The sequence below is a fragment of the Apteryx mantelli genome, chromosome 7 (genome assembly GCF_036417845.1).
Source record: "Apteryx mantelli isolate bAptMan1 chromosome 7, bAptMan1.hap1, whole genome shotgun sequence".
In the NCBI taxonomy this organism is placed as follows: domain Eukaryota; kingdom Metazoa; phylum Chordata; class Aves; order Apterygiformes; family Apterygidae; genus Apteryx; species Apteryx mantelli.
The window spans coordinates 41771749-41797331 of record NC_089984.1 but is presented as its reverse complement, the minus strand read 5'-3'; the positions used below and the strand labels follow the sequence as shown (position 1 = coordinate 41797331).

General features: G+C 37.6%; 1 protein-coding gene across 1 annotated transcript in view; it reads right to left on the bottom strand.

Moving 5' to 3' along the window:
* EDRF1 (erythroid differentiation regulatory factor 1) overlaps positions 1-25276 on the bottom strand; it is a 30262-nt gene extending 4986 nt beyond the window's left edge. The window contains exons 1-22 of the mRNA XM_067300368.1: positions 25193-25276; positions 24199-24407; positions 22617-22683; positions 20577-20702; positions 19934-20058; positions 19295-19454; positions 17926-18027; positions 17515-17636; positions 16375-16486; positions 15457-15604; positions 15267-15375; positions 14841-14952; positions 10739-10999; positions 9132-9203; positions 8859-9009; positions 6532-6720; positions 5242-5442; positions 4662-4880; positions 3313-3536; positions 1545-1703; positions 1116-1265; positions 182-335 (exon numbers count right to left, since the gene is read on the bottom strand). Coding sequence (XP_067156469.1) covers positions 182-335; positions 1116-1265; positions 1545-1703; positions 3313-3536; positions 4662-4880; positions 5242-5442; positions 6532-6720; positions 8859-9009; positions 9132-9203; positions 10739-10999; positions 14841-14952; positions 15267-15375; positions 15457-15604; positions 16375-16486; positions 17515-17636; positions 17926-18027; positions 19295-19454; positions 19934-20058; positions 20577-20702; positions 22617-22683; positions 24199-24407; positions 25193-25276 — 3256 coding nt within the window. The remainder of the gene's footprint in view (positions 1-181; positions 336-1115; positions 1266-1544; positions 1704-3312; positions 3537-4661; positions 4881-5241; positions 5443-6531; positions 6721-8858; positions 9010-9131; positions 9204-10738; positions 11000-14840; positions 14953-15266; positions 15376-15456; positions 15605-16374; positions 16487-17514; positions 17637-17925; positions 18028-19294; positions 19455-19933; positions 20059-20576; positions 20703-22616; positions 22684-24198; positions 24408-25192) is intronic.
* Between the last annotated feature and the right edge of the window lie 307 nt (positions 25277-25583).

Genomic DNA, 25583 nt, shown 5'->3' with positions numbered 1-25583 from the left:
GCTTACATTCCAGATTGCAGATTGAAAACCTGTAAGATAAAACCACCTTTCCACTCTTTCAAAGACAACTGTATCTCAAGAAGCAGACAATTCCTGCCTTCATAAACAGAATTATCTAAAAATAGAATAAAGTGGTTAATGATATTTTGGACAACTGTTGTAGAAAGACCGAGTTACTTACTCGCCATCTGGAATTCTGCAAATGCCACTCTTTCCAGTTGCACACGAAGGAACTCGCAGGGTGCATCCTTTAAGAGCTGAAAGAGTCTTACTGCTTTACTATAATGAAGATCAGCAAGTACACGATGTTGCTTCCTCAAATGCTCGTCACCAACCTGCATTTGAAGTAGGGTACATAAGTCTCCAGACAATTTATATGCTCATGAGAACCATTACAATAAACAAACCTGCTTATAGAGAACTTGAGGTACCAACAATCACCCCCCAGCTCATTTGAAAACGGTTCATCTAAATGTCTGTGCATTTCTAGAACATGTCACCAGACTGCCAGAGTCACTATATTTTCATAGCTAATGCTAACAAATTCACATTGAGTACAACTAGGCTAATCATAAGGAACAATTAAAAAAAAAAAAGCAGTACAGTTGCATGTTGTTTTCTAAGACTTTCTACCACTGCCATACCTCAGGATCTTTATATGTACTTTGCAAAGCCCAGTTTCCCTAGTTAAAAGATAAAGTAACTGTAGATAGTTACTGGACAAGTGAACAAAATACCAGAAGTGCTAATGATGATGATGATAAAACATATGCAAACAGCCTTCTGCTAGAAAACAAGCAAAAGTATGAGAAGAATAGCATGAAAGCAAAATAAAACTTTAAGTATTTATCATCAACCACTTCCATTATGGGAGTGTGGAAGTACCTAGAAGACATGGAATCATAAAGCTCAATATACTTTACAAAGACAGTCTGCTCTCCAAAATAACTGTGTACTTTACAGTGATTTGCAAATAAATCAGGATTTTTTAAGTTAAATCATTTAAATAAATATATCCCAACTATAGACGGAAGGATAAATATCAATCGCCACACATCATAAACCTTTTATGTATGGGACCTATACGGAAAGAACAAAACAGTTTGCACTAATACCTGGTTTCTCAGGCAGCTATGATACATCGAAGCAAGCCTGTGGTGGATGGTCGCAGCCCGATATTGGCAGAGAGGCTGTCGTGGAGACACTGTATCAACATCGCAATATTTCAAAGACTTCATCATGGCTTCACTAACTTCCTTTTCTATCTGCGAGGGAAACAAAATGATGTAGTGCGATTACTTTGAAACAAGAACATCACGGCTTAATCTTAATGAAACGATAATGCCACAAATAAGGTAAGAGCAAAAATACATGCATGACTAAACATTTTATAGTTTGCAAGAACTACTTCCAAAAAGTTTTTACCCAATAAAGGTTTACAAGTTATCCCAATATCATGAACCAAAACATCAATTTTGCCTCCTGTTTAGTTTTATGAAGACAATAGCTTATTTTATCAGCTGTTGTCACAAAGCCTCTATTACCTGTTCCTGAGCCTTTCTAGATAATGGAGCATAATCCTGCTGTAGAGTTGCCATAGTGAAATATGTCGTAGAAAGCTCCCAGTTTACAGAATCCCAAACAGCTGGATGCATCTCTCTCTTACCCAGAGATCTTAATGCCTTCAGATAGTAGTCAATAGCCTATAGATTACAAAATAATAAATGTAGTTACTGCATATATTCATACCCACTAGAAATCCATTCCCCTTTACTCTTTCTTAAGGAAAGAATTCAAACCACATGTGAGCCTCCTTCAGTATTTTCCTTATATCCGTTCATGTTAATCATGGCCATGCATTTCAATCTCCTGTGTTTACCAGCCAGCGATACCACGTAGGACCCAAAAAATCACAGCACTCAGAGGAATGGAATCAAGCCTAAACAGCAGCATGAACAGAATCTTCTTAATCTCAGAAGCCATGAAAAACACGCATTTGTGAAACCATACATAGCTACACCTAACGACTGACAAGATATATTTCAGATAGTTTCCCTCTGCTCTCCTAAGCCCTTCTTTGAACAGCTCTGTAAACTTGCCATGAACTTTCAGGGATCAAAGTACACAAAAGTGCTGCAAAACCAGGATGGGACAAAAGATTTCTAATCAACATTTTAGCAGATTAAGTCTTACTTAATGCAGCAGCTAACTCTAAGCATACACTAAAGTGGAGAAGAAAGGGAATAAGGTCGGCACGCAGGTAAATCTTTTGCTTCAGGGCCTTATTAAAACACCTTTCCTCCCCCACTATTTTAAAGAATGAAGCCAAATTTCTACCACTGCCATATCTCAGGACCTTTATATGTACTTTGCAAAGTCCAGTTTGCCCAATTAAAAGATAAGTAATTGTAGGTAGTTACTGGACAAGTGAAGAAAATATCAGAAGCATTACTGATTTATTAAGGAAGAATCAACTTTAAATTCTGTTATTATAAATTTTCTTTTCCAGGTACACTAATTTTTGCTCTCTCCTCACTAGGATACTAAGCCATCAAGGACCATTTAAAGCTATTCAAATGGTAAAATGGTATTTTAAACAGGTTTTCTTGTTAACTTACCTGGTTTTAGGTCATAGGCACATAGTAACATGAGGGGAGTGGGGAAGGGAAGAGTTCCCTGTGTAGTGTTTTTTGAATGATTATATGAGTCAAAACAATAAAACCTGCAAGTGCTCAGATCAACATGGCAATATAACAAATTGCAGCTTTAAAATGAAATATTTATATTTAAAAAGCTAAATAGTTATTTTTTCAGCTAAACTTCAAGCCTATTTAGCTAGGATTAGGATAATGGGGAAAAAAAAAGATATCACAAGTTATTAATGATGACTTATCTTTAAAATAAAGTGAAATTACTTTGAACACACACATCTGCCTTTGATCACTTGGTTTTCATGTGCATAACAAAGGAACTGACTTCTTATTGATATTTGCCTTATGTACTAAGAATGTTTGTGAGACCATCTGCTTTATTTTGAGGCAGAAGTCCACAGTACTAATTTGCTCTTAATTCTTGCAAGTACGAAGGTAACATTTCCAGTAGATTGATATTTTCTTCTATGTTTTAACAAACATGATCTTTTGGAAACCCCTATAATTTTACAGTTGCTAAATTTAGATAAATTACAAACCTTTCCACTGCAAGACCATCATTCTTTGAAGAACCCTAGGATATTTTACAAAAATTATACAATAAAGGGCATACTAGGGTATGGACCAGTCTTTTTTTTAAAAAAAAAAAAAGTTAAGTTACCTTATTATAATAAAGGGCCTCTTCTGGGGAAAACTCTCTTTTGAAGTCCCCTTCAGTCGCACAGTGGGCTTGAGCACAAATTCGCATCAGTCTTCCCGTGTTACACAGCAGCAGAGCAGCATTGGTTGCGTCGTCAATTGACTCAAAATTCTGAATCCCTTTTTCAAAACAAGAGAAGCTTTTCTTCCAGAGTTGCTGTTCTGTTGTTGATACATTTTTACTCACTAGGAGCAAAACACAAGCCTTATTATCTCAGTCAAAATTCTTAAAAGATACTAAGCAAGCATTTCTATTATGTTATTCTTCTCATAAGTTTCTACAGATGACTGTTCAGAATGTATGGGAATTTCGTAGACCCAATTTTCTGGGGAAGAATAATTAAAAAAAATCACCACTTAATTTGAGACTTTTTGACAAACAAATATGAAAATTAGTAGCAAAACCACACCACTATGCATACCATACTTTCATAAGAATTGCGATGCAAAAAGGGGAGAGAGGAGATAACAGGATAAAAGGCAATTCAAAGCTATTTCACAGTAATATTTAAGATATTGCAGTTCTATATATAGTATGAAGCAATAGTGACTTTTATAGACAAGTTCAATACTAATGATTTGACATCAGCTAAATAGCAGTTTTCTTAAAACACAGAAATGATGAGAGAATTACACAATTAAAGTCTAACCCAAAATTCTTCAAATATTAATTGGACAGAGGTCACAGAATAAAGCAGGTATCTGAGAGACCCAAGCTGTGTACGATGTCTCCCACAGGCATCTAATTTGTTCTTGTTCATATAACTAGGGCTTATAGACAAAACATCGTTTCTACTTTCCCAAAGAAAAGTATTTTCCCTACAGCAAAGGGAACTTAAGTAGCCTTCATTTCAGCAAAGAACAGGAACGAAATCACCAAGGATTTACCTACCAAAAAAAGAAACAAAAAAACCCAGATTGACTTCACTGAAACTAAGCAGGACACACCAAGAGTGCAACACACCCTGCCTTGCATGAACAGAGCTGTTTTAATGTTTCCATTGTATTTTCTGAGGATATTCTACACACTTCAGAAAAATTTCTCCAAAGCTATAGATATAGATGGATTCCGTTATTCCGTTACATGGATTCTGTTATTCAGTTCAGGTTCAGCTAAGTGTTGCTTATCTGTCACAGTAGTCCATCATAGAGAAATACTTACAATGGGCATTAAAATTACATAAATGAAAACTCTTATTAAGCTGTTCTTTAAATGTTCCCCTTGTGTTATTAGTGACAATAATCATTGTTTTACCCTCAGTGAAATAGCATACACAAATTCTTTAAAAAAAGTCAAAAAAGAATACTTGCCCACTCTCTCAGTCTGCACTGCAGCAGCCTGGTTCATGTAGAACACTCCAATTTCATTCCTGATGTTGCCCATCCTCTTCAGTACTTGCATGTGCTGCTCTGGATTCTGATTTTTTAAATTACTAAAAAGTAAAATTTCATTGGCTGCCTCATAACATTTACAGCTGACTGAAAGTTGACACTCCAAGTCTGTAGACAAGTCAGTAGCCCATGCAAACACTAGAAAATAAAATGCAAACTTGCATGTCAAAAGAGTATTTCCAGAACAGCAGTCTACAACAGTCTGGAGGAAAATGCCTAATAAGATGACCTACATCAGAAGGTTCCCCCAATTCCTCCAGATGGACAGAATTTAGCCATTACTTAAATGATTATTATTTTTAGTTATTTTACAACTTCAGGCACATCATACAATGTTTTGAAAATCTCCTTATAGGCACTATAAGCCTTCTCTAAAGAAAACAGAACTGAAGCGCAACGAGCCCTCCTCCGTAAATGATACTGGTGCATGGTTCTGAGGAAACAATGAAATTATCACACAACTGATTCAGGACTGTCCTATCTTACATCAGTATCATACCTTGGCAGCTGGATTCTCTGTGAAGACTGTGTAGTATTTCCTGATCTTCTTTCGTCTGGTAGTTATATTCTTCAAGATATGCTGCTCTATTATTTGCATTTTGGGCAAGCATTAACTGGGTATCTCCACAGAGGGTTAAACACTGACAAAGAAATACTAATACTTCAGGAAGCATGCTGGCACACAGGCAACAGTAGGTATCTACCGGAAACAAAAAATCCCATGGGTGAGGGAGGGGAGAGAAAAAGAATTAAGCTTCAAAAGATTTGACACAGGCTGATGATATAACTGTTTTTTTTGTTACTTGCCACATTTATTCTCTGTATAAAGACTGAGACATGCTTTTCTAAGAGTAACTTTTTTTTTTTAAAACACATATTTGCTCTACACAGCTAATAGAGTTTCAAAAGAGTATTTTGTTCATGGTAAGCAGTGAATCTGATACATTAGAAATAAACAGGTCAAATCCGAATCTCAGATTTGATTCTAAAACCACTGAAAACAACTGGATTTCTACAGGTTAACTGAAGTCAGATATGTCCTGAAAAATTAATTCCTACAAGGTACAGTTTAAACTTAATTCTCAAGTCTTTAGAGGACTAAAAGCTGAAAAATGCTTTGTGAATTAAAATGTTATTGCTTTATAAGACAATTCTACGTGTCCGTCCCCCCCCCCAAAACCCCTACAAACATGGAAGCAAAAGTGCAGCACTACAGCACTAAGCCAATGGCATTTTCTTGTTATTTAGTCTCATTATAATAATAGGCTAAACAGCCTGATTTCACTTCTTTAATTTTCCTCCAGTAATACTTGGAGATGCTTTTCATTTTACAGGAGTATCCAAATAAGTTGGTGAACAAATTTAGTATTTCTGAAAGTCAGAACACATTTAAATGAAATGGGAACCACCAGCCATTTCCAGGGAGAAAACCATCCATTTGCTGGCATGGTACTGAGAACACAGATTACTAGAACACAGATGATTTCTCATTGGGACTGACCTCTCCCAGCTTTAGTGCTCTGAAGCGCCAAATCTGCACTCTAAATTCTTCACTCCGCCCATCAAAATGGAAGTACCTTTGTACCAAACAGAGCCAAGAGTCCTAGAGACTTATTCTTCCTAGACTTCCCTCCTGAACAATGAGCTAGACATTAAGCTTAACTAAATACAGAGTTGTCAGACTTGTCACTGCAAGCCACTAGGACAAATCATACATAAAAGCAGCGTTTGACTATGAAAGGTATCTACAGGTAACTGCACAGAGGACAAATACAGGCTGGTAACTCACCATGGCACTGTAAAGCTAGTTTGATGTACCGTAACGCTCTCCCGTATTTCTGCAGGCTCATCGCAGCATCGGACAGAACGTAATAAGCCTTTGACGACTTCAGAATGAGCTGAAGTTTCATTTTATATTGCCACGATCCAGGAATCATTCCTGACAGACTGGAATGTTTACCCTTCGGAAACGAGCCCACTGGAACACAAACAAAACCCCAGCAGTGAATCTCCTGTCTGTAACCTATGTCAGAGGTCTGACCCGACTCCATTGGTTTATAGGTAGTATTTAAATCACTATTACAGCTCTGCACAAGTAGAGTACGCCAGCTTGCCTGCTACTACATTTTTCACCTGCAATACTTGGAGCTTTTCCCACGTACTTCACCCGATAGCAGGATGTTTGAATAAAGTGAGCACAACAATGTCAGTGCAGCTAACCTCTCATGTTCTCAGTACCTTTGAAACACTGGTGCGATGGCCAAGACTATTCTGTTCAGCAGCAATAGAAAAGAACAAGATAAAGCCATAAACATAGTTAGTTTTGCTTTCAGCCAAATCCATAGAACGTATGCTCTGTTTCTGTACCAGCAGAGCCCACGAGTGGAGGCTTGCTCAGCCTGAGACCATCTCCAGCGCAGAGGAAACTGGATAACCTAGTCCCTCCTACAAGGAGGGCCCAATGTGAGACAGACAGACAGACACGGTCTTAAGGTATCTTCAGCATAAGATGAAGACGTTTGTTTCTTCGATGCTAGAGTGGTTATGGAACCAGAAAGAACAGGCCCCTGACTTTAACCTTAGAAGTCCTGATACCAAAGGCCAGAACTTCTCTTTATATTAGAAATTCAGCAATTAACAGCACTTAGCTTTTTTGTATATAGAAACACTCCCCTTCTCCCTCCCACTCAGAAACTACACAATTTACATCAAACAAAAAACCCACCACACTGGAAAAGCAGAAGTTTCTCCCTTATCTTTCATTTATTTTTCCTCTAGGTTGAATCCAATCTTTATGGCCCAAAGCAGTAATCTGTGGCTACTTCAGGGAAAAACTTCAATACAGAACTAGAAATCAAGTAAATACTGCACAGTTCTTGCAAAAAAACATTTTATCCCCCACATTGTCCAGAAAATTTTTGTTTTTAAATAGAGAAAGTTAGTAACTACACATTCTACTTGCCAGCTGGCAAGCAGCTGAAACATGTCATTAGTTCCAAGTTGTGAAGGCAGAAGACAGAGCCTGGCTCCAGTAAAGCTGAAGTCAGCACACTGCTCTTGCTGAGCTGACCTCAGTAAAGCTTCTCAGTAGATCTCAGCAAAAATTAATCACACAGTCTGTATTAACAGTACTATGCAGAATTTACACTAGCTCATCACAGTGCAGCTTTCTGATGGAGATGCTGTTAAATCCTACAGTCACAGATCCAAAAAGGCCACCTTAGGTATTTGTACATCTCCAGATCACTGGCATTCAAACGACAACCATAAAATTAGAAGAGGAACCTGACACCATTTAAACGCTCAACTCAAAAGCAAATTTGTTTATTATTTAGTGATTTTTCAAAGGGGAAGAAGAAAGGGAAGAATGAGGAATTCTAGAAATGTACACAAACTTTTCAAAATTTTTTCTCGATTATGCTTATAGGGCTTATCACTCTGCAGAGAACTCTGTTCCTTTCAGGACCGGAAAAGGGATCCGTTTCCTAAACCTGCCTTATGGGGTTCCAGAGCAAAACAAAATAGATAATCACTGTAGTCTGAAACTTTTGGAATTTGAGTATTTAAACTTAGACTAAACATCATTCTTTGTAGTTCTACAGTTTTGGAAGGACAGCGGGGAAACAAGAAAAAACAAAATCCTAGTTAACATTTCACACCACTAGCTTCCAAATGTGCAATCCAGCAGTGAGCACGACGTAGGAACAGACTGTCAGAAGTGAGAAGTTCTTTCACAAAACTTTCAAATGACAAAAAAGAATGAAGACTGCTTAAAAACAAAACAAAAAAACACAACTTCAGGGAACCACACAAGTCTATCAAAACCCCAAATATTAAACCATTATGGAAGTCATTTGCATGCCACATCTAAATAAGATGCAGTAACATTATGTATTTACTAATAAAAGGATCTTTGATATGCAAAGTATTCCAACTGTGCTATTCTTCTCATATTTAAAGACTGTTCTCCAGTTTTGCTTGTATGCTGTATGATATTTGCTTTTTCAATAGACAGTGTAATTAGCAAGTTAAGTACACAGATTGATAATCAAAATAAAGCAGCAGCAGTTTGCTGTAGAACTGAGAAGGTCCTATTTGCACAACAATACAACTTACTTTTGTCTAAAAATAAGGCCATCTGTTTTTCCAGACACTCAGGAGCACCACTGGTGGATTCATCTTCATATTTCAATGGGATTGGGGTGCTGGGGTCAGCTGCAGGAAGGTCACCTTCTTTTTTAATGCTGCTGTCAACAGATTTCAAGCCCTGCAGAAACACAAAGGACTTTCATTCACCTTGGAAGCAATATTTAGCAAACACAGAACACATCAAAAACTGGGTACTTTAAGCAAGGAGAAGTATCATTAGAAAGTTGACAACAAACTTACCTCCAGGACATAACTGAGCACTAGCCTACAGCGTTCTTCAGCGCCATGGCAGACAGGAAATGCACAACTAGGCTGGGGGGCAGGCAGCAGAAGAAATAAAAGTTCAAAATATGGAATTTCAATATAAGCAGCTAGAATAAACAAACATGAGTTTGCTATAAAAGTCGTTAATGAAACATTTGAACACTACGCTGAGAAGAGCCATCGTATTTCCTTCCCTTATCTCAGTGAGCAATTCATATACTTGTCATCACTGTACTATACTTGAACATTTATGCTTAATTTTTCATGGTAATTCAAAATACAAAGCAAAGTAGAACAGCAGCTTTTACACCACAACAGTATTTGCAAAAGCATCCACAGACGGTCTGCAATGCAGAGCTGGGAAAATAAACAGATTCAATACTATATAGGAATTGTTTCATCCATCTATACATTGATTCATTACCATTGAATGGCTCAGTGGTTGGGAATTTTTTTTTGCTTTTGTCTTTTTGTTTTCTTTGAGGGGACAGCAGAGGGCAGGGAGAAGAAAGGTGAAAATGCAGTGGTTCTGCATCTGTAGAGGTTAATGTATTTTCAGCTGATGGACCTTGAAGTGTTAAAGATTAAGATAGCATAAAGTTAAAAAAAATTCTATTGAAGTCTTGTTCTTTGTTACTCAGCACAAAGATTAGCAAAAAAGTTTAATTTTTGACTAAATGAGAGTCATTTCATTTCACAATCAATCTTCACCAACATAAATATGACAAGCAAGACATGAGAAGAAGAGCAAAGTGCTACTGACACTGAGTTTCATCACTGATCTTTCCAGTTTCTCATTCTGTTCTGTTTTGTTATTATAATAATAATGAACAGAAGGTGCTTTGAAGGCAGCAAAATCACACTTCTGTTCATTTGTATATGAAGCACATGTATACCGACAAAGTTTCAGGAACACTGTGGTTATGCTCCCAGCTGTCCTCTTAGAAACAAAATATGCACGTGGGCACAGTGAGTAAAAGGTCACCCTTCTTGAAAGTTAACTACCACCAAACTTTCTTTTAAATTGAACTGCTGAATTTTGACCAGCTACCTTTCCTCAGAGAGGGAAATCAGACTAAGTCTGTGGATTTGAAAGAAGTGATGTCCCAGCAAACCAAATTGTTAATGTTAAAAAAAAAAAACAAAAAACAAAACCCACAAATAAAATAATAATAATAAAAAAAATTAAAAGAACCTGGGTGTTCCCACAATCTTTTGGTCATCTACAGATCTTAAACACGGCCATGGCCAACAATCCTTTCTCTACCGCTGTTACAGGAACGATTTTTCTGTAGATAGCTATGCAGAATTATGTCATAAAAAACACAAGTGCAAGATAGTAGGGAAAAAAGCTACATTAGTTTAAATCTGCTATACTGTAAAATTCAAAGAGCCGAAATTTTATGAACTGCTCATGAAAAGCTCCCTGCCCTTCATGCTTCAATTAACCTGATACAAACATACGAAAGACTGAAACAGAACAACAACACATTATTGAATTTTGATAATGTAAGCCTGGCTACTCAACTGAAGCTTTGAAAAACAATCCCTTCCACCCCCGCCAAACCCACAGCTTCACTTACTCGTATTCGATGAACAGACTTGTATTTTTCTGGTACTGATAACTCTCCTACTGATTTGATTATAGCCACTGCTTTATTGTCATCTGGTGGATCAGAACTGTTACTGTAAGAACCATTTTCATCACTATCTGGCATTTCTTCCTCTTCTTCGCTATAGCTTTCATCAGAATTACCATTCATAGGGAAGTCCGTACCATCTTCTTTTTTAGGTTCATCCAACTGAAAAAGCTCTGATAACATGTAGTTTGCTGATGCAATAATCTTTTTAAATAAAAAAAGAAATAAAGATTAGTAATTTTTTTTCAAGTTAAACTTTTCTTTTGAGGGACAACATCAATATAATTTATTGTCTTAGGATAAGGAGCAAACAGTATACGCATATAGGTATTTGGTAACCTGTAAATACAGCCTATAGACACACATCAATTTCTGCTCAAGAGCTGAATTCTTAACAAAGTTAAAAAAAAAAAAAAAAAAGAATCACTGGAGACTATTGTCAATGATTTGTGTGCACACATTCCCTACAGTTAGACCTCTCCTACCCTCCCACCTTAGAGATGCAACTGGAAGGCCAAACACCTCCAAGTCTAGAGCACAACCTGCCTCTTTGGGCCTTCTGGAGCGTCTGGATAAGCAGAAGACCCTTCAGGGTCTTCACCTCTTGTTTTGCAAATGAGGACATATAGGTGCAAATCAGGGAACATAGGCCACCTGCCCCAAGATGCACACCCCAACTTAAAAAAAAAAAAAAAAAAAAAAAAAGGTAAGGGCAGCTCTTCATCATCCCTTTCTACTTCTTTTAAGCTTCTTCCTGACCTACTCCTTATTTATCAGCCTTTTTTTGAGTTTTACAGATACTTCCAAACTGCAGCTATGCCGCCTTCCAGAAAGGCTTCCACCTTCTCCACTTTTTGCCAATCCAGGCAAGACAAGTAACATCTGCCATAAAAAAATTCAAAATAACTGCAGCATCTTCTTAGCCTAAGCTAAGGAGGTATCTTCGTCTTCCCTGGACTGCTCCCTGGACTGCTGTTGCACAGAGGAAAATAAGGAAGTAATGGACACTATGTTCTGCCGGGGCTGAGCATTCTGGGGTCTGTGTTTCATTTCTTTCTGCTTCAGACCTCCCACATTCTTAATCTTACTGATCTATGTACTCTAATATTATACACTGTCAGAGTTTCAAAATACTTTGATGAATGATAGGATATGAGATGAGGCAATTAAAAGCTATCCTGTAGCAGCAGCAACATCCACACTACTATTTAAGATTTAGAGCACAGAATCAATTTCAACTTCTCCAAGTCAACAAATAAAGGATTGAAGTTAAAATTCAGAGGTCAAACAGGATACCAGGGCACAAACAGCACGTACTCGTAGACGTAACTGTAGCTTGCTTTTGGTAGCGAGTTACAGACATAAAACCATACCATAAGTCAGGATAAATACAGTACACACTGGTGAAAGCCTAAACAAGCAAGCGACCTCCACCCCTTACTCCTTTCTTCAGACTCGTTTTTCTAAAGAAACAGCTTTAGCTACTTCTTTTCTTCACATGAAGTTGATCCCTACCAGCAGGCCTGCTGTCACAACTCAGTTCTCACTTGAAGGGCTATTTAGAAAATAAATAAATAAGAGAGAAAAGGTCTTAAAACACTATCTCTCAAGTTTACTTGAAGCCTGAACTCTTACTCAGAAAGCTCTCACATTCCCATCACAAGAGGACTTTTGACACCAAGCGATGAATCTGACTGCATCAAGTCTGCTAGGAAATTTGGATCAGATCGAGCAAAAAAAAAAATAACAGGAACTCTTGAAATGACCTGCTTTTAGGCACCCAGCCCCCAAACTGGAATGCACCATTTTACACTAGATGCTTAGGCTCCACCTTTAATTACTAAATCCTTAGTGTTTGCCTAATCCTTGAGGTACAAAGTAATAGCTTTCAGGCTTGAAGTTCTGGATTTCGGCACTTAAAGTGGGATCTGACTGCCAAAAAGACTTTCCTTATTGCTCAATATACATGCAAAGTAATTACGATGGGGCATAGTTTCTAGAACTAGTACAAGTTATTTTTGCAGCGAGATCTCTTGCTTTTGAGCTGTACTTTTTTTACTAACATCACATGAGTGTTGAGCAAAGGACTTAAGTCCCAAGGGAGATGATTACATCTTTGGGATATTCACTCCTGCATTTTACTTCTTGAACATTCTAAATAATTTTATCTGGACAGAAGTGCTAAGATTAACCTCTAAAACACAGCAAGAGGGTAGCCTGCAAGAAATCCGCCACCAAAAAACAAAAACAACCACTACCTGCATTCACTATCCTTTCTTCCACTTCCTATTTTATTTTTTTGACTGTCTCAAGAAAGATACTACAGTTAATACCAGAGCTAGAAACTGAAGCCCTCCTCATAGAGATGGCATGTTTACTTACAGCTCCCGATTCTGGTAAAAAGGCACATACTGGCCTCTGGTTCTGCTGGAGTCTAGTGAGATCAGACCAGAATTAATCTGACAATTTCATGCAACATGGAAGTAAGATACTAGTTCTTCGTAGCAGCACTGCTATCACATCATGTAAGCTACGTTAAGTAACCTTCCACCAGGACAGCAACCTTTTGGCATTAGACATTTCCCTAAACTATCAGCTAAATATAAGTTTTACACTTCTTGCATTTTTTGGAGGGTTTTTTGCAGAGGTGAAAACAAAAATCCCAGAAAATTAGTTATTTTACCATTTTCCTCAAGCAATATAAAACAGTTGCAGAGGCAGAGGAGGCCAGCACTGTTCAAGAACATGAGTTCAGATCATGAGTTCCAATGCGAGGAGGATTGCAAGTAAAAAAAAACACTCTGTAGGATTTCAAGAACTTTTCAAAACTGTAAAAGCAATCCACAAAATACTTACGCATCTAGTTAATATATGCCTTATCTCCTCCTTGTAATCATTTTAAATGCAAGTCAGATTTTGGCATCAATTTTCAGTTAAAAACAGCTTAAATCTAGACCAATTGCATGTAGATTAAATTATACTTTGCATTAGATTCGAAGTTCAATAACTTTCCAGATGATTTCTTTTTGAAAGTTGTGATCTGTTGTCTATAAAAAGTAAAAGTGTTAAGTGACCATGTTATCCTACGGTAGTCTGCATAAAGCAGTTACAATCCCATCAGCTTCAAGTCTGCTGCACTGCGCCAGTTTACTTTTTTGGTTAAATGCATTGATACTTTCTTATACTATTCTGAACACAGATTTCTCAATTTAAGGTAAGCTACAGATTGTGAATAGACTGAACAGTCAAGATCCAAAAGAGAGCGAGGCACACTCTGTTGTTATCTGCTACTAAAAGGGAAGCTAGCGGTAGCAGCAATACCTAAGTTTAGACGCATACTCCTTTACTTCCCCAAACTTGAATCAACTGCCCATCTTTCAAAGTTGTTGCATTCTGGTTTGTGTTAGAAAAGCAACAAGGTCAAATATCTGGAATAAAGGAGATTAACACAGCTTCATCTCAGAGATTTCCAGTGCTTTTCTTATTGCTTTTGAGCATGTGCACTGTCTCAAGCTACTGAGGGCTGACACAAGGGTCTAGTGAACACAGATCAAGAGTTTGAGGTTCTTTTTCCGACTCTCTCACCTGTCTGCCCTAAGAATCACTTCAAATCCCAGCCTCTGTTTCTTTCCTCCTACTTTTTGAGCTCGCTTATTTAGATTTTACACTTTTTAGCCAGGATGTGCTTCAGTAAGTGTTTCTACAGCTTTCAAACACAAAAGGGCTCTTTGGGAACAAGACCAAAGAGCATAACTAATAACAAGTTTCTTCTTAGGGCAGATGACTAGTGCAACAATGAGAGTCAGTGAAGGCTACAGCTTAAAGAAATAAAATATAAATTCTCAGGTACATAAAGAGCACGTCTGCTACCTCAGACAAAGGCAGCAAGATCAACCCATTGACTCCTAAAACACGTTATTTTGACATTTAGCGCCAACTGGGCAAAGGGGGGAAGAAGTACTGCACAGAACACTACCAGAGATATGATGATGAGAGCATTCCCATTATATTTACATAAAGCTACAAGAAAACACATAACTCTTACTTGAGGATGTCTGCCATTGTCCAGCAACTTCAGACAATTAAGGAGCAAAGTTCTGATAGTGCCATAGTGTTTCTTATTCTGGTTTTTCTTCAGCATCATATTGCAAGCAACTCTAAAAGAAAGTTGAACAAAATTCCTAGATAATTTCTTCAGGTTAGAGGGAAAAAAAAAAAAGCTTTAAGCAAAATTAGCACAAAAACAGGCCTCCCTAAGCTTTTTAAAAGGTCTACAAGCCTTGACCAATAAAAGCATAGTTTACATGGAGAAACAGTGAAAAGGGAAATTCTTTTTTGATTCAGTGAGATTGACGCTCACCAATCTTGTGCGTAAAAGAGAATGTATTTTCATTTCATAATAAATTTTGGACTGTATAAGTGCAACTGCACCCAAGAACTAAAAGTTACGAGAAAAGTCATAAAAACTCACTTGTACAGAAGAATTGCCACAGGCATTGTAAAAGGGTTTTGGTATTTGTCTTCTGTTTCTTCACAAAGAGTGGTTAGGTCATATAGCTTTACTATATCACTTCCACTTGCTGAAAGGTAAGACCTTTAATTAATCAGCATGACATTAAAATAGATCTCATGGGTTTTTTTACTGATCTAAATCTACTTACCCTTAAATAACCAATAAGTATGTCCTTCTTTGGTACAATTTGATTTCAGAAAAGATAAGATATTTTGAGCAATATCCTTTATCACTTTGGTAGAGAAATTTGAGTTTTCCAAATTGGGAATATCTTCAGTCTTGATCATTTCATATTTCTGTAGGGAACATATTTTAAAACTCAAGTTTAGAAGTTTGTTTTGTTGTTTCAATAACTTCCCCACTCCCACCAGATCTGTAGATAAGCAGCTTCTGTCGCCTAAGAGAAAACAAAGTCTACTATTATAACACAATAATAATTTTGTCAAAATAGATTGAGTTCATTTCTATGATTTATTTATTTTAAAAGCAAGGGCATCTTAATTACATCATTGAAAAGTTTCAAAAAGGACTCACTGCTATGACAAGCTTAAGGTAAAGTAAATGGTAGGAAAAAAAAAGAAAGAAAAACAGTGAAGGTGCAATCTTTAACACAATTATTTCAGTGAAACAACCTAAACAATGATATGCTACCAGGTACAACAGATAAATCCATATGATATTGTGGTCTATTGTAAAACAGTAAATACAAACAAAAAATTAAAACACATATCTATCTTGCCAAGTGAACATTACAGATTTTAAAATGCAAGAAACATTTCTGCTGGTACGTATGTATTTTTAATTTTGTCTCGATTACATGTCCCCCATCGGGAGAAGTAGAAATCTTATGTGCATGGAAGAGAGAAAAGAGAGAACCCAATATTTTTGGATGACTGATGCAAGCTGTGGATCTGCTTCACATTCTACAATAAAAAATTCTTGTAATCTTTTTGTCGGAACAGGTAAGATTAGAAAGAGATCTGTTACAACTGGAGAGATTTCAGAAACTTAAAAAAAAAAAAAAAAAAAAGGATAAAGTAGGCATAATGCAGAGAGGCAGGCTTACCTGAACAATTCCATTAACATGAAAGCACATCACAAGCTCCGGGACATTGCATATTAAGTTATCCAGCCAATAGTCAATTCCTGTTAACACGTTTATTGGCTTGTTGTTATCCCTAAAAACAAATGTTTCTAGTGTTATTTAAGTCTTCATTTACTCTTCATAAAAAATAGGAGATCTTTACTCCGGAGATTTAGATTTTTAAGGCATCTGAGAGTATATGGATTCCAAAACAATAATTTCTGTATTGTTACATTCTAAAGAGGCAAACCAAGGAGTTATAACAAGCAAACAGATGTGCTGACATCTCTGGCTACAATGGAATACACTCACATTCCCTCAGCAGATTGGAATTTTTGCCCACACTTAACTGAAACTCTAACAAGCTTCATCTCATGCTACTACCAGGATAACCAGTACTTAAGAAGTTAAAGGAATGGTAGCCTTAGCCGCAACTAAGTACAGCACAAGGCTTCCCACAGACCTTCCAAAATTCCTTGCAAAGCAGGGTACTATTAATTCCTACATGTGTCTTAAAAGATGACATAATTACACCAAGCAAATACACAAGCTCCAAGTTTTTCTTCATTCTTTGCCTATGCATAGGCAGAAACAGAAAGACCAGTAATCAAGTAATCAACACGAAATATTAGTGAACAGCAAGACAGTCAGAATGTAGAACTATTATAGTCACAGGCTGTAAGTATTTATGAAGTGCCCAACTAGCAGCTACTGATATTCAGAATGACAGTAAGAAATATTAATTCCTTCCTTTATAAAAAGAGCAATAAAGCACAGGTTAATTAGAAAGCTTCTGCAAATCTGGTTCTTAACCCTAAATACTTGTATTAAAGTCAAAGGTTGCTCACAGCCAGTACTTCAAATCAAGAATTAATCACATAGCCAGAAAAAGCAGCAAAGCATCTCAAGTTCCAAGGCAGTGGCATGGCTACGGGATTGTTTCTGATTTCCACTACTTTATAATGTCATTGCATTTAAGTCTAGAGAATTAATTTTATTCTTTAAACTGCACATAAAAAGTAAGAGTCAACAAAACAAAATGCAGACAGCTGAAAAGAAAAGCAAAGCAACAAGTCAGTCAAGAGTGGCATAGACAAATATCTCATTAACTTCAAAATTCACCTGAGACGCAAGCTCACAGCAGGGTATCTCCCACCTCCAAATATAGGCATATTTGATCCTACTAACATGTGGATATCTTCAAAGGTCCACAAGATGTTACGAACAAAGTCATTTTTAAGTCCCTTCATTAAGAGAAAAAATTGGTCTATAAATCATTATTATAAAAACATGTTCTCTGTGACAATCTGCAGAGTTATGAGAAAGCAAGATGCAAAAGCAGCAAATAAAAGACAGCACATAATGAACTATGCTATGCAATCACATTAACTTAAAAGATTGAGATCACAGATGCCAAAAGCTACTTCTACAAGGGACTAAGTCTCTCTCTTGATTTCAATTAAGACCAAATTTTCAAGTGTTGGATTAGATTAGGGGTTACGTGTTTGAGCTCAGATTTCACATATAGCATACCTGACTGTTTTCCCCGTCATTGAACAAAGTAGTCAGGTTTTGTTCTTTGGGGGCTGAGGCCACATGCCCCACTATACATGAGGGTTCAAGAGGCACACTTCCCTGTGAAAAGCACAAGGATAAGGAGTGATTCTGCTGCTGAGGTAAAGCTAGGCCATAAAATATATATATATATATGTATATATGTACAGAAAATAATATTCTGAACAAGAAAATTATATAAAGCTAAAACCTTCATTTCTACCATCTTTAAATAAATACATAAAGTGATTAAAAGCCTCCAGTCAGTGACTAGAATGCTTCTTTTCTGTAATTAGAATATAAGTTTTATACTTTATATTCTCATAAGCTTTGGAAAGAAATATGAAGCATTTTAGAGAAACCATTTATTACCCCAGAATCAGCACCAGATTATCCATCTCCTGTAAGTCCTCTATCCTGAAGTCTTATTTATAAATAAGAGTTACACTATACAAAAATGCACAAGACTTTACAATAAACAGCCTGCCTGACTTGGCAATGCTTCCTCAATAAAGTAGAAGACAGAAATAGTTCTCTTCCTAAAAACTTTCAAGTATTGAAGTACAACTATTCCTCCATTTCAGAATATTACCATACCACAATACAAAGTTATGTTTTTATGACTGATGCAGGTTAGAGTCTTCATAAATCAACTACCAAGTCATTTATTAGTACTGTGTAAGCATGACACTAGATGATCATTACTAACTTAACGTAGACAGAAAATAACTGATTTTTCAATCTCTTAAAGATTTATTCTATTCCTGTATTACGTTATCAAAAAACACAAGAATTAACGATTTTCACAAACAGGCTTAGCCACAGACTGAAACCCTGGATTAGGGCCCAATACTATCATAGTTTGTTTCATAATTACTGTAACACCTCTCATTTCCATTTGTGTAACTCATGACAAACATCTGTACACGTTACTCAACTGTTTTGCATCAAACATTTTAATAGATCCTTAGTTCTATCTTCACCTAATTTTAATGGCATATTTAAAAAGAAAAGCCCAAATTCTTAAGTGTCCATACACACCAGCTGAATGAATATCAAAATTTTCCTACTTTCAGGTGAGGTCATTGATGATTACGCTTAGCTAAATATTTTGTCTCTCAAAAATACACAGATATGTACTTCATACTAAAATGACAGAAAAGGGCATTTCTGAATTTTGGAGCTCTGAAACACTGGCATGAGCTAAAACGCAGGTACCACAAAGGTGTTCTTCTATCTTTGTCCATTTTTTTCCAGTAAAGACTACTTCAATAGCACCTCTCCAAATCTTTCAGTACTTATGTTCTCTAAAAAACTTAAGGTCTCCTTTAAAATATAATGCACTAACCTGGTTAGAGGCACCTGGATCTTCAGATATTGAAGAAGGCATTTCAAAAGGAGCTGGCCAGGAGGCCCTTCCTGCTTCATCACTCTCACCTGAAACAGGACCCTCCTGGTGCTGTTTCGAAGTGGAAGGAACAGGCTGAGCAGCTCCATCACCATTAATACTGACAAAGCAACATTAAAAGTTCAGTCAACAATATGCAACCAGAAACTGCTTTGGAATTATTATATTTGAGGCACTTTATTCTCAAAGAATGGCTTTGCTAATACATTAAAAGATTGGTATATAGACAAGTTGTTCATTGCTCAAATTCTTAGATTATGGTATCTGCTCTATTACTGAATCTTGCATATTTTAAGGTCTTCCCTCAGCCTGTTCTCAGGAGGAATATTGAGATATGCAGTCAGTTAAGTCATGCTGTTTACTTTACACTTTAATTTTACTTAAAATACTTTAATTTCTATTAAAACATTGATACCCTAGTTATTTCCTGATCTTAACCATGAATTTCCTCTGTAAATTATTTACTGTAAGCAGTAAATAAGATAGACCACCATGCAATTCTAACATTTATTTCAAGACAAGGAGTGAGGGAAAAGTAAAGTGGCACAGAATTCAAGATTGATGAAAACATGAAGTTACCTGTAATACAAAAATTTGGAAAGAATAGCCTTCTGGTACCAGTGCTCTTTACTCTTCTTTTTTCGTTGCCACTTCTGATCAATCAGCCTTTGATAAAACTCTTTCAGCCATGTCCAGTCTCCTGTCTAGGCAATATCATAAACACGAAATTAATGTCAAGAAACATCTACAAAGCAAACCAAGTGCCTAATTTAACTTATGAATACTCATCCCCAAAGAATGGGGGAAAGTTTTTCTAGAAGTCTCTGTTTTCAATAAATTACCAATTCAAGAGTTTAGCTATGAAGCTGCATTATAATGAAACCAACTTTTCAGTGAGAAAGTCAGACACATGGTAAGAAATTAGTTAATACTACTTATTAATAATAAAATTTATAAAACAGTGCAACAATACTGAAGCAGTTATGGGAAAGTGGAACATGGAATTTTAATCCTACAATATCATAAGTAAAAGGACATCAGATTCTCTATTGCTGTTTGGGCATAAACTGATTGCTGCAGAATAGCAGCATTTGCTTCATGCAAACTTTCTGTACTTGCACGTGGTTCTCTCATTTTGATACATATATGCTTGCCCACTACACCATTCTTGAAATATTGCATTTTGACCATATGGCATACTTAACAAAAACAAATGGTTAACCTGAGATGATCTCATGAAGAGTTCTTGAATATCTAGCTCATCCAGCAAGAGGGTCCGCCCAATTCGATGTACTGCCATGCTCACATGTGACTTGCTATAAGGTATCTTCAGAAGTTTTTTAATATTCTTACAGTAGAAAAGAAAACAGAGATTACATTCCATATAACTATACTGGATTGTAAGATACAGTTCTTCAGAAATCATAAGTCAAAAATACAGCACCAACAGCGGAGAGACATGGGCAGGCAAATAAAACCTTAAAGAGCTAGACCTTTCAAGAAGACCATTCCAATTTTAGTTTTTGTTTTGTTTTTTAATATAGGCATTCAACTCCCTCGCCATACCTGCAACACGCCAGTTTTTCAGATAGTGATTTTCTTCATGTCTGTCAGTGACAAAAGACAACTTTCTTAAGAAACAGCACTATCTTCTATTTTCTCCCCTCCTTCCTTCTCTCTTCCTCACTCATTTGCCCTAAAACTGCCAGGTTTTAAAATGTTGCTTACCCAACCGTACTGTCCCAAGTGTAATCACGCATCAGACTGACTGCCATCACCTGAAAATGCTTCCATTCATTAATATTGTTGAAGCCAGCCATTAAAGCTACTCGATTTTAACTTATACAGCAACAGAGAACTGTCACTATTTTCCAGTATAGCTGTAACAGCAAATAAATGCATTCACTATGGAATAGAAGCACCTACCATTCCTACAGAAACAGTACCTTTGAAAAAGAAAAAGTCAGCTGTAAACCTGCAGTCACTGATTAGGTCTCATTGCATTAGGTTGTGTGTAAACAAGAGCACTATTCCCATAGCAGGCAGCTTAGTAAGTAAGAAATAGGAGGCAGACAAATACAGCAGAAGGAATTAGCAAGCGGTGAAACAATATTGATCAGCACTATAGTCAATACTCTAAGGATGCCAGTAGTTTGGGAGGGAAGTTCTGACTGGGGATTTTGGGCAGCAGAAAACCTTGTGGAAAAGGATTTAAAAGATAACGAGACAGGTTAAAGGGTGCTCTCAGAGAGTGCTTCCAAAGCAGGAAAGAATATGGAAGAAAAACATTCAAATGGTCATGTGAAAACATGTATCTGAATGGTGCTGAAAATTTACAGGCTTATTGCCACAGTGCCACCTAAGGATTTGGAAAAAAAGAGAAGCAACTTAATAAAGTTTACAGCTTCTCTCAGAATAGGTACGTATTTGAGAAGTTGCATTTGTTAAGGCTGAACATGGCTGAGATTTTTGACCATGTCAGAACAAAAAGCAGAAAAAAGAAAAGAGCGAGCAAAAGAGCAAGCGAAAGAGAAGAACAAGTAGTCAGTATAAATTCCATGCAAGGATTAAACATGATCACTCTTTGGATCCTCACAACCAGATATCATCAAAAGTGACATAGGAAAAAATGGATGGTTTGGATTTTAAAAGCTTTATCTCACCACAGGAATCTCAACTCTTTGTCAGGTACCCAGAGGAATTTGGACAGAGAGAGAGAGATCTAGGTCCAGTAAAAATCTGTCCCAGATCAATATAGAGATAATAACTGAATGTGTGTGTTTCCTCCCCTGAATAATCTCATCTGAATTTTACAGAGAAGATTACCAGCACCAAAAACACTGGTGAAAGTCAGAGGAAAGTAAAGAAGATTGTGCTGAAGGTGGAAGGAAGTCCATCTCTTTTAGATGAGAAGGAAAAAAAAAACAATCCTAAGAGCAGCAATAATTTGCATCAAATAACCGATTTCACAAACACACAAGGCTGACCTACATTATAAGCTGATACATCACATTCACTGACCTGCATACTTTAGCTAAAGATTATTTGTAAAACTGCACTGGAAATATGATTTTATCTATTTTTTTATTCAGTGATCACAACTCCCTTAGACAACAGAGCAAGAATTAGATCTTTTGTTTGTATTTCATTAGGTGACGTTTCCTTTTCCTCAAAGGACTCAAAGATCATTCTTTGACAGTGTCTTAAGATAAGATTTATGCACCGTAAATGTTTGAATCATGGAACTGGAAGTTATACATACCTCTGAATCAGACACGACATCCACATCATTTCCAATTGAGTCAATGAAGTCATATGCCATTCCAAAGCTATTTAGAAAATATTACAAGTTAAGACAAATGCAGCGTGACATTAAAAACACAGCTACTTGTTCTCCAAAGCATGCTGAGCCTCTGAAAGCATTTTCTTCATCGAAAAACAGAACCTAGCTAAACATTACTAGCTGTGATGAGATCTGAAGTAAATTAACAAAATCACTTTGAAGTTCAACAAGTTTTCCACTGATATCATTGAAGTATTTAGATCCAAGTTCAAGACATTCCACAAAGTTGTTTAAATTTTGTTAAAAAACAAGCAAATCAAAAAAAAAAAAAAAAAAAAAGCTCTATTAGCACACATATTAATAGAGGAGCTGGATTATATCAAATGCCTTCCCCCCCGCCTTTTTACTAAAAAGAAGCAAATCAGTTTTTCAAAGAGTTTCTCTAAGAATTAAGCATGTTTTATTCTTTAATTTTGGCAGCCATTATTTTATTTTGCTTCTGTATAACAATTTTTTTCCTTCTGTTTTCAAAACATAAAACTGACTCAAGTATTTTAACAAGCACATCCTTATATTTTTATCCGCCCTTATTAAGGCCTTTCTAAATTACGAGCTATTTAAATTGGACAATTTCAATATACAGATCATTCTTTCAAATTAAACCAGGTATTGCCATAACATAATCAAATATATGTTTTATAAATGTCTGAATTCATACTTTCACTATTAGGTTACAATACTGCCACTAGAGACAGAGAAAACAAACTGCCAGCCTCTATTTGACAAACAAACATAATATTTAAAAATTAATAAAGCCTGGAGGAGAAACATATTGGCCCACTCAAAAACGTATATCACCTAAAACCAATTATGAGGATTTAAAGACAGACCTTCTGCACACTACTAAATTTCACAAACTAGTTGATTTTGTATAATTTTTGCTTGCTCAACACAGGAGCTAAATCTCCTATTTAGAAACACTCCGAACTCGCCTCATCCAACTATTTAACAAACATCCATACAGAAAGATATTACTGCTTTTTAGTTTTGCCACTTATTTTAACTCCCATGCATATTCTTGACAGGACTATGAAGTTTCTTTTTCCATGACTTTCCATGACTTCTGATTTCTAAAGATTAAAACTAGACAAGACAGCTGAACTGTCAGGAGGACCTATATTCATTCCAATTTCTTATATTATCAAAAGCCGAACGGCCAGCTGAACCAGTCTGGTTTGATTTTGACCAACTGACAACAGCCAGTCACAAACCAACATGAAGTAAGTTTGACTGTCTCAGGCAAGATGTCAACATGCATTTGACAAAAAAACCCAACCCATCAGCATTACTAGCATCCTTAATCATCTATAAATGAGACAAGATTATAGCATACAGGCAAGAACCAAGGAAGAAAAAGAAGAGGGAGAATGGTGAAGAAAAAGTAATACATATTGTACATATTTTTTACCATGGCAAATATTTTGAATTACATGGGGTCCAAGTTCACTGTTAAGTTTATTCTTAAAAGTTTGGAAAAAAAAATAGAGCCTGATGCACTTACCTTGAAAAGGGTTTACTTTTCTTGTTGTTGCCAAGAATAGTTGTACCTGCTGATCCTAGCTTAGCGCTTTCACGTAACCAGTTTGCAGGTGGAAGTTTCAAATCAGTCTTCTCCTGAAGACGGGCAAACGCCGCTTGCGGCGGGGCAGACGAGTATTTCACCACAGCACTGCTTTTTACTTCATTGCCTCCAAGAAACAACAGCGACCCCTAGTTTTCAAAGAAAAATTAGTCCTTCGTTTATAATAATAGGAAGCAAAGCTACCAGACTTTGTTTCCTATCTATTCGCTTCTAGTTGAGACAAGCCATTTTTAAAAGGCAGGTGAATGACCAAGGCCCAGCCCTGCATTCGCTCTCAACTCTGCTCCTTCACTCTTAACTCCTGCACATGTTCACGTATATTGAGTCCCATTAATTCCCATTACGTCAAGCAGACGCTCAATCTTAGGAGTTATAACGCTAAAGTGGAATTAAGGTCAGCAGAGCTCCCTACAGAACGTGAATTAATCGCACCTTAGCCGAAACTAAAATACAGTTCGCACTAACGCTGCAGGAGCTTGCAAAGGTGAATGTTTACAAAACCCCGCGTTAAAACCGATCGCACTCCTTCCTTAATGAGCAAGCCGTGCCACTGCACATTTCCCTCCGAATACAGTGACATATGCAGCTGTCACGCTCGCGTTACGAGCTTTGAACCGATACACGTTAAGAGAAAACAGATCCACAGGATATTATTTAAGTAAACAGACTGCAGCGCACCGTATTTAAACGTAACAATAAAAATGCTACTTACAACTTAATCCTAATTAGCACGTTCCCCGCTGTACTGTAGCCCTGGCAATAACGCGCTCTTACTCACCGCACCGGAACGAGGATGAGCACCCGTGAGGCCACCGAAAACACCGCTGTGGGCTGCGCTTCCAGCGCGGCCCCGGGCGCGCTGCGTGCTCAGGGGCGGCACGTCCCGCTCCCGCCCCCGCCGCCCCGCCGGTACCTGCTTCGGCTCCTCCGCGTCTCCTCTCGGCGGGGCGGCGGCGGCGGCCCCCGCGTCGGCCCCGGCTGCGCAGGGCTCCTCCATTTTCCGCCCGCCTTCCGGTGCCGGCCCGGGCGGCGGCCGGAGCCGCGCGGCCCCCGCGCGGGGAGGCTCCGTGTCGCCGGGCCCGCGAGGGGCGGCAGCCGCTGTCAGCGCCCGCGGGGGGGGGGAGGGAGGGAGCGGGGGACCGCCGGCAGGGCCACTTCTCGCGCGCTTTCCCGAGAAGTCCCAGAGGGCGCTAGGGGCGGGGCCTCGGCGGGCGCTGGCCAATGGGGAAAGCGCGGTGGGTTGGGTTTGAGGGAGGGGCGTGGCCGTAGCGGGCGCTGGCCAATAGGAGAGGCGCGGTGGGTTG